Genomic DNA, 7,274 nt, shown 5'->3' with positions numbered 1-7,274 from the left:
GTTCTTTCGAGCTGAACAAGGTTGTATTTCGTCTTCATGACACTTGAAGCGTACACTCAAACGTAGCTTCACGTTGGCTTACATTGGTAGATCGCAGTGCCGTGAATGCAGACATGCCGCTTGTTACTTCATTAAAGCAGAAATTGTTTATCAATGCAGAAAACTTCGCAAAGACTACCACGTCGTACACCTTTCTGCAGTACAATTTGCAAAGGCATGAGTGGAGAAACAGGCTATCTAAGCACCCTTCTAGAAAAAGAGAGAGGCAAGAGCATCTAAACATCAAGTGAATACTGCAAACTGCATATCTGCCTACAAGTGAGCTGAACCGGTGCGGGAGTTAGTGGGTTCACTCTTTGCATAGAACGAAGATTTTGCACAAGCTTCTTTTCTAGACTAGCAGCAGAAACTCATTTAAAAGCAATTAAATTCAGTGCAAGGGTCACCAGGAAGAACAGAATGCTTCCAGTCGCCCTGTATGACTAGAACTCCTGAGTCCACTGAACTGGCGTAAAAAAAAGCAGACTATCCTTTAACGGGACCCCGCAGCACTTGCCACCGACTATTCGCAACGAATTTCGGGGTTGAGTGTACTGTCCCAGCAATCTCCTCTTGCAGGAATGATAAAAATGCATTCACTATCACCAAAGCCGTGCGCAATGAAAAATCGCGCGTAATCATTCCTTATCAACTCGACTGTGCACTACACGACGAAAGCCGCATGCTCTCTCTCATAGGAGGGAGAGGTGGGGGGGGTGTGTTGCAACAAAAACACAGGCATTCGTGCCTTCTTGAACATGAGCACAGGCCAGTAGGGCGTCTGTCGAGTGGTTGAAAGTGAAGTATTTCCTGCAGTTCCTGAACCGCCGCCGCGCACGATTTCATGCGAGCCGTGCCAGTTGCGTCCCGCTTTCCACTCCACGATGCCTACCCCCCCCTAGATATGCGCGCCTCGGGAAAAGCGAGAACAATCTCTCAACACCTCAATACCGCATCACACGCAGAACTTTGCACTGCCGTCGAGATGGACGGAGAAAGAGAAGCCACCAGACTGGAACCGAGACTAGACTAGAAACAGCGACTACAACCTGTAACTTAATCGAGAGAGTACCCAGCCAAAAATTGCCAGAAATTCGCCATGTCGCCATTCATAATTTCAGGTTGCCACAGGCCTGCCCGATTTGCCAATGTGGTGAAAAGTAGCCCCGAGTGGCAACCCTGGCGGGCAATTCCACTCGGAAAGGGTGACCTGCCCTTAATTTTGTGCTTTGGCTCAGCACGGGTGCAATTACGTCAATTTTGTAATTTTGGCGCGTCTTGTAGCAGCAAGTCGCAAATGCTACACTCTGGTGCAATTGGTGCAGCTGCACCACCCGTGAATGACGTAATTAAAGCAGTGCATAATGAGTGAAATTGAAAAGAGTGCGGTTGGTTTTCCCGCATCTTTTGCAGTCATTTGCGAGTTTGCCACTTCACGTACACATGCAATATTTGGCTCAGGCATTCTTCGCAGCGTAATATAAATGCCGTGTACGTTTATTTGCACTGCTCAAAGAGCGCTGGAGGGTCCTTTTAAGCCCCGCTATGTTTTATCATGTAGCCTTATCTGGTGCCGGAGTACACACGTTTTACAGCAAAGCTATTTACTTCAGGCTGCCACAAAGCCACCATATTTCTTGTTTGTTCGCTTGCTCATTTGGTGCAAAAAAAGAATGCCACCTCATTTCAGCCAGCCAGCAAAAGTTAAAGAAGGCAGGTCTGCATATAAAGACATGGTCAATGCATAGCTCCAAGGTGAATTGCCAAGATCAACGTTTGGGAGCGTCTTTCAACGCAAGTCAAGATCACCACAGCCACATTGAAATTGCAACACAGTTTCTGTAATAGCCAGTTAGCGTTGTCGTCACAGGTGTGATGGCAGGCTACACAGTTGTGGGCGATCCACTGAATCCAATGATCTTCTGTTAAGTACGTTTCACTGCGAGCATGCATCACAATGAGGAAAAGCCAACTTTATGAAAGAAGACATGACAGAGCTGAACATAAATGAAAGAAGGTTCCATAGCAGCACTTTCGCACAAAAAACTCATTGCTGCAGCTCGTAAACAACATTCACACATTGCACTTAGCATACTGAGAGTTCGAGAAAGAAGTTGAATGCAAAAAGTTCCACAAGAGCAGACCAAAAAGCTGTCTCACTGTCGCAAAACTCATACAAACGTAATTGCAACTGTTCGCATCAAAATGTCTCCAGGGATTGGTTGATTGATTGTAGGGTCTAACGGCCGACGCAACACAGGTGATGAGGCGCGCCGTAGTGGAGGGCTCCGGATTAATTTGGACCACCTGGGGGTCTTTATCGTGCGCCGAAATCTCGTACACACGGGCGTTTTTGCTTTTTGCCTCCATCAGAAAAGCGGCCGCCGCGGCCGGGAAAATGTCTCCAAGGACCGTCTTAAAAGGGACTGTGCAACACTTATGAAAAACACTCTTTCCTTTGCATCTGGAAACACTGTGAAAGCTATAGTTATTGCCAGCATGGAGCGGCACTGCATGATTTGCTTGTTGAAGCAGAACTACCTGCGTTCCGGTTATGCTTTGCCTTTGTGGCAATTTTTTTTTTTTAATGTGCTGAAATGAAGCTGGCCAGTTGCCGCTACATCGCTCTAATGCCGTAATTCAAGCACTGATAGAGCGCCAATCCCAGGAAATCGACAAAAATCATTCAAACAAGTTTCTAAGTTGTCTGATGGGCATAGAGCAGCAATTTTTGACTGAGGTAGTTTGTGACCCCCCATTCTAAGTACTGAATGTGTTTGACTACGTTCTGCAAGCATTTAAGATTTAGAAAAAGTTGATAAAAGTGTTGGAGGGTCCCTCTAAACTGATCAGAGTTTACACCAAGTGCCAAGTGGCGAGTGCTTTGCTTTTCTCCTCAGGCGTGCATAGAGGGAGAATGGGGACAAGGCTACACGCACTAACAGCACAGTTAACACAGTTAACACAGGAGTATTTTCAGTGCTGCACATCAAAGCACGAAGCATCATCAAGCAGTCGCACGTTTTAGCCCACACAGGTCATCGCCTGCGCTCACATCACGAGGAGAGGAGTTCACACCTCAGAACCAGCTCGTCGTTCTTGATATAGCTGTTCAGTTCCAGCTCCCTCAAGTCAAAGAACCTGCTGCCAAAGTACAGAGGCAGGTTGCTGGACTCCATCGGCCTCGAGTAGTACTCCGCGAGCCGATACTCCGGCTTGCAGAGCAGCCGGCAGCCCACTTCGCGCATCTCGGGGTGAACTGCACTCAGCCGGATCTCGCACTTGAACGGCCACTCGAGGAACTCGTCCACCTCGCCCCTGTGTATCTGCAGCATCAGGTGCAGCACCACGGCGTCCTCCCTTTTCTTGAGGAGTACTCCCGGAGTGACCAAGTAGCCACGGAGGTAGACGCGGCTGCTGTGCTGCTCCGCCGTTCCGCCTCTCCAAGCGGCCAGCTTCAGAGACGCGTACCCCTTGACAGTCCACTGGTGGCTCCTGGCGGACTTGCCGAGGTGCCACTGCACGGCGCTGACACTGCCCAGTATCTTGTCGCATTTTTCCGTCACCCCCAACTTGACACCGGATACGGCGGCGGCGTTGCGCGCCAGGCCGTTGGAAGTCTGGCTCGCGGCCGACTCCAGCTCCTGCTTTATCGTTTCTCTCAAGCTGTTGACGTTGTGGCAGAGCAAGTTCATCCGATCGCTCTGCGCGTCGTTCTCGACGGAGAGTCGCTCGAGCCACGCCCGCATCTCTGTGACGCGGTCTTCGAGCAGTGCTTCGAAGGATGTCAACGACGTCATGCCCACCTTGTCGCCTGCCCCCTGGTGGCTCTCTGGAAGGCTGCTGAGAACGAGGGCGCTGCACTGAGTCCTCAGGTGACCGCACACGTCCTTCCAAAGGACGGTGGCCGAGCATTTGGGGCAGCGAGCTGTGTGGTGACCGCAGTCGCGGTGGTAGTGCTGGGAGATTTCGGCGACGCTCACGACGGCGCTGCAGCCGTTTGCTTCGTTCCAGCACTTTACCTGGAATGAACAGATGACACGTTCTGGGAAACAACCGCACTTTTGTAACTGTGTGTGGTTCAGGACAGTGGTCAACCAGGCTTAACTTTCCTGCCCATGCTTATTCGAATTGCCGATAGTTTATTGATGTTTTCACATTCAAATTATGAAGTTTTTCAAATTCGAATTTCACCACGCACCGAGCACACTTAGAGAACTGGAGTGCAGAAATGTTTTCTTTGGTTTCATTTTTCTGCTTGCTGCTGATTTTTAAACCACCTCTAGAACCATGACATGGGCACTCATCAATATCGTGTGCCAGAAACACTGCACTGCTAGTTATTTGAACGAGTGTGCATGCGACTTTCTGGATGATATCAGCAGCACTTGATTTGTCACGTTTCAGCACGGACAGCAAAAGTGCATTACACTGGGCCGGAACCTCAATACGCATTCATCAACAAAAGTTTTGCTTTCTGCTCTGAAGTGTTTCATGAACGGCAAACACAGCCCCCATATTTTAAGGCAGGGCCATATCCAAGTCGGCAGAAAAACTATTCTGTAAAATAGAACAATCGGACGTGAAACTGATGTGACTGAAAGACGCAAGCAAGCTTGCTAAGCACCTAGATCAAATCTACATCAGACTGACCCACAATTTTTTTGTCAGTAAAAATGTTACTTGCGCATTTTGTATGCAGTGATTGTTTCAGTATGCAGTGACTTGTTTCCCAGGCACACCACTGCATTTATTTGTTGTTTTTTTTTTTCTGAAATAAATTTTTTTGTTACTGCGATGGGATTGCTGCAGTGACTGTGTGGCACACCTGTCGACATCTGCTGCTCAGCACCCATAAGGGCCGACAAGCTTGCCAAGCTAGCTGCTTCTATGCGGCTAGCATCGTCAGTTCTCACAGCGTATGAAAACGACCAAAGAAAAAATCTTCAAAATAGACTCATCTTGACTCAATTTGAGCAGCTGGTCGCTCACCATTTAGTGAGCAGCAGGTTATGACAATGAAAAGTCCCAACGTACGTACAAACACTGTTAACCAGGGCTCCATGGACTGTGTATCCTCGACTCATGGTCAATAATTTCACACACACTGCTGCCTTAGGCACAATGAAACGTGCCCCGCTCTTTTACCAACACGTGAATGGGGCTCTATGCAAATGCACCAACAGACTACAGACTTCAGCAATGCAACTATTGCAGCGTTTGGATAGTTCAACCATAACAACGACTGTGAAAAATATGGCATCTTCGGGCAAAGCATTATGCCCTTGATTTCATAGACTTTATAACAGCAGGGTCACCATGTAAAACCACTTCTGCTCAGTGACTAGCCAGAGTCACTGTTTGTTATTAATAACTATTTATCATTACAGATAAGCAGACCTAGCTGTAGCGACGGCCAAGTGTGGACAAAACTCCAGACGTCCGGATGACTGAACCCCAACCAAAGCAAGAAATAGAAACTAGCACGTGCTCTAGCTAATCAGTGGGGCTCTTCGACTTACAGTCTCGGACTCACCACGGATAGTCCGCGGGTAGTCCGAGGATTCCCCGAAGCCATAGGGATATAAGGGAAAATCGAGTGACGGATGGCATCTCGGGGAGTCCGCGGTGAGTCCGAGACTGTAAATCGAAGAACCCCAGTGAGTGGACGTGATTTTGCCGGTCGGATAAAAATCCAGACAGACTTCTCCTACCGACAGTTTTGAAGTTGATTGATTGATTGTAGGGTTTAACGCGCCGACGCAACGCAGGCGATGAGGCGCGCCGTAGTAGAGGGCTCCGGATTAATTTTGACCACCTGGGGATCTTTAACGTGCGCCGAAATCTCGAACACACGGGCGTTTTTGCTTTTCGCCTCCATCAGAAAAGCGGCCGCCACGGCCGGGAATCGAACCCGCGACCTCGTGCTCAGTAGTGCAACGCCTTAGCCACTGAGCCACCGCGGCGGGTGGCAGTTTTGAAGTGGGCATGACACCAGGGTTGTTGAAGGTGCGATTTGGCAATGCTTACCAAGGTTTTTTAAGAATGGGGCACCAACACGCTCAGTAATTCGCATTTCCGTGCAGCACACCATGCAAGACCTTGAACCTAACAGGTCCATCCTGGTTTCCTTTGTTTTAGTTTGGTCATTTGCCTTTGAAAGAAGGCGACAGCGCGTCTGCCGGGACGGGAGGTCGTGCTCGAAGTAGACCAGCCCTTGCGCCAGACAAAGCACAAGTTGTGTTGTTGGTGCCACAAGAATGAATCATACCTCCTCAGGGGGATTGGCCCGGAAAGGGGCGCTCACTGACAGAAACTATGCTTAAGATTTAAACGTATTACGTTTGTCCACTTCTCTTCCCGTCCCGTCTGACACGCTCACTTTCAGAGTTCCGTGCAAGAGTCTTCAGCTCTAATTTTGAGGTTTAATTCGCTACCGGCCCACCTGCCTCTTGGTGAGGTTGTCGGCGGGGAACACCCTCCAGTCGACGTCCTCCTCCGGAAAGGTGTCCCCGTCCAGCGGACACACGGCCCCTTCGGCCAGCGCGCACTGCTCGCAGCACGGCTTGCACAGAAAGTGGCCGCAGGGCAGGAAGCCGATGAGCTTCGGCACCAGGCCGCAGGCGCCGCACAGCCTGGCCGGGGGCATCGGCTCCACGAAGTGTAGCGGTCTCCGGTCCAGTTCCTCCGCGAACCCGAACAGCGCGTACTGCTGCTGGCTGGCCGCCGCCGGAGGCATGCTTCTCCGCACAGCTCGCTTCGAGCTTTGACCACTTTGACAACTTTGACGAAGAGCTTTGACCCTTGGGTTGTTTTGACAGCTTCGGCGTAGCGCCGGTAACGCTCGTAAACACGCCGCAAGGCAGAGTCAGCGCAACTCGTGGCGTCCACTAACGCCTCCACGGCTCATCATTGCGTACTACTTGATTTTCCAAGTAAATAAAGACGTCATTTTTCCTTGAATGCGCGAAATACGCGAATGGAATGAATGGCTCTAAGGCCAAGAAGCCCAGTTGTAGGATACGGCAATAAAAGGGAATTTTTTTTTCTTGCCAGACAAAAGATCATCCGTCTATGGGATATGCTGTTACGCTACACTCTTTGTACTACCTTATCTTAGGTAAGGTAGTCCTGAGTAAAACTTGGGCAGTTCAAGAATTGCCTTTGTGCCAAAATTGGGCACCAGGACATATCCTGGGCAGTTCGCGGATGGCCCTGACCGATAATCGAACAGT

General features: G+C 49.7%; 1 protein-coding gene across 1 annotated transcript; it reads right to left on the bottom strand.

Annotated features, from left to right (window-relative positions):
• Positions 1-9: 9 nt before the first annotated feature.
• On the bottom strand, positions 10-7,227 carry LOC144142425 (TNF receptor-associated factor 6-like). The gene is made up of 2 exons (XM_077673928.1): positions 6,485-7,227; positions 10-4,061 (listed from the first exon to the last, which is right to left on the bottom strand). The coding sequence occupies exons 1-2, from the start codon at positions 6,776-6,778 to the stop codon at positions 3,096-3,098; spliced, it is 1,260 nt and encodes a 419-aa protein (XP_077530054.1). The 5' UTR covers positions 6,779-7,227; the 3' UTR covers positions 10-3,095.
• Between the last annotated feature and the right edge of the window lie 47 nt (positions 7,228-7,274).

This window comes from Haemaphysalis longicornis, unplaced genomic scaffold (genome assembly GCF_048455015.1).
Source record: "Haemaphysalis longicornis isolate Haplotype H1 unplaced genomic scaffold, Haemaphysalis longicornis Haplotype H1 scaffold_6, whole genome shotgun sequence".
Taxonomy (NCBI): Eukaryota; Metazoa; Arthropoda; class Arachnida; order Ixodida; family Ixodidae; genus Haemaphysalis; species Haemaphysalis longicornis.
This window is presented reverse-complemented; position numbering and strand designations above follow the sequence as displayed.

Excerpts from the sequence above, each read along its gene's own strand:
- LOC144142425 (XM_077673928.1), bottom strand. The coding sequence starts at position 6,778 with ATGCCTCCGGCGGCGGCCAGCCAGCAGCAGTACGCGCTGTTCGGGTTC. Across the intron at positions 4,062-6,484 it reads ACAACCTCACCAAGAGGCAG|GTAAAGTGCTGGAACGAAGC; the intron begins GTGGGCCGGTAG and ends TGTTCATTCCAG.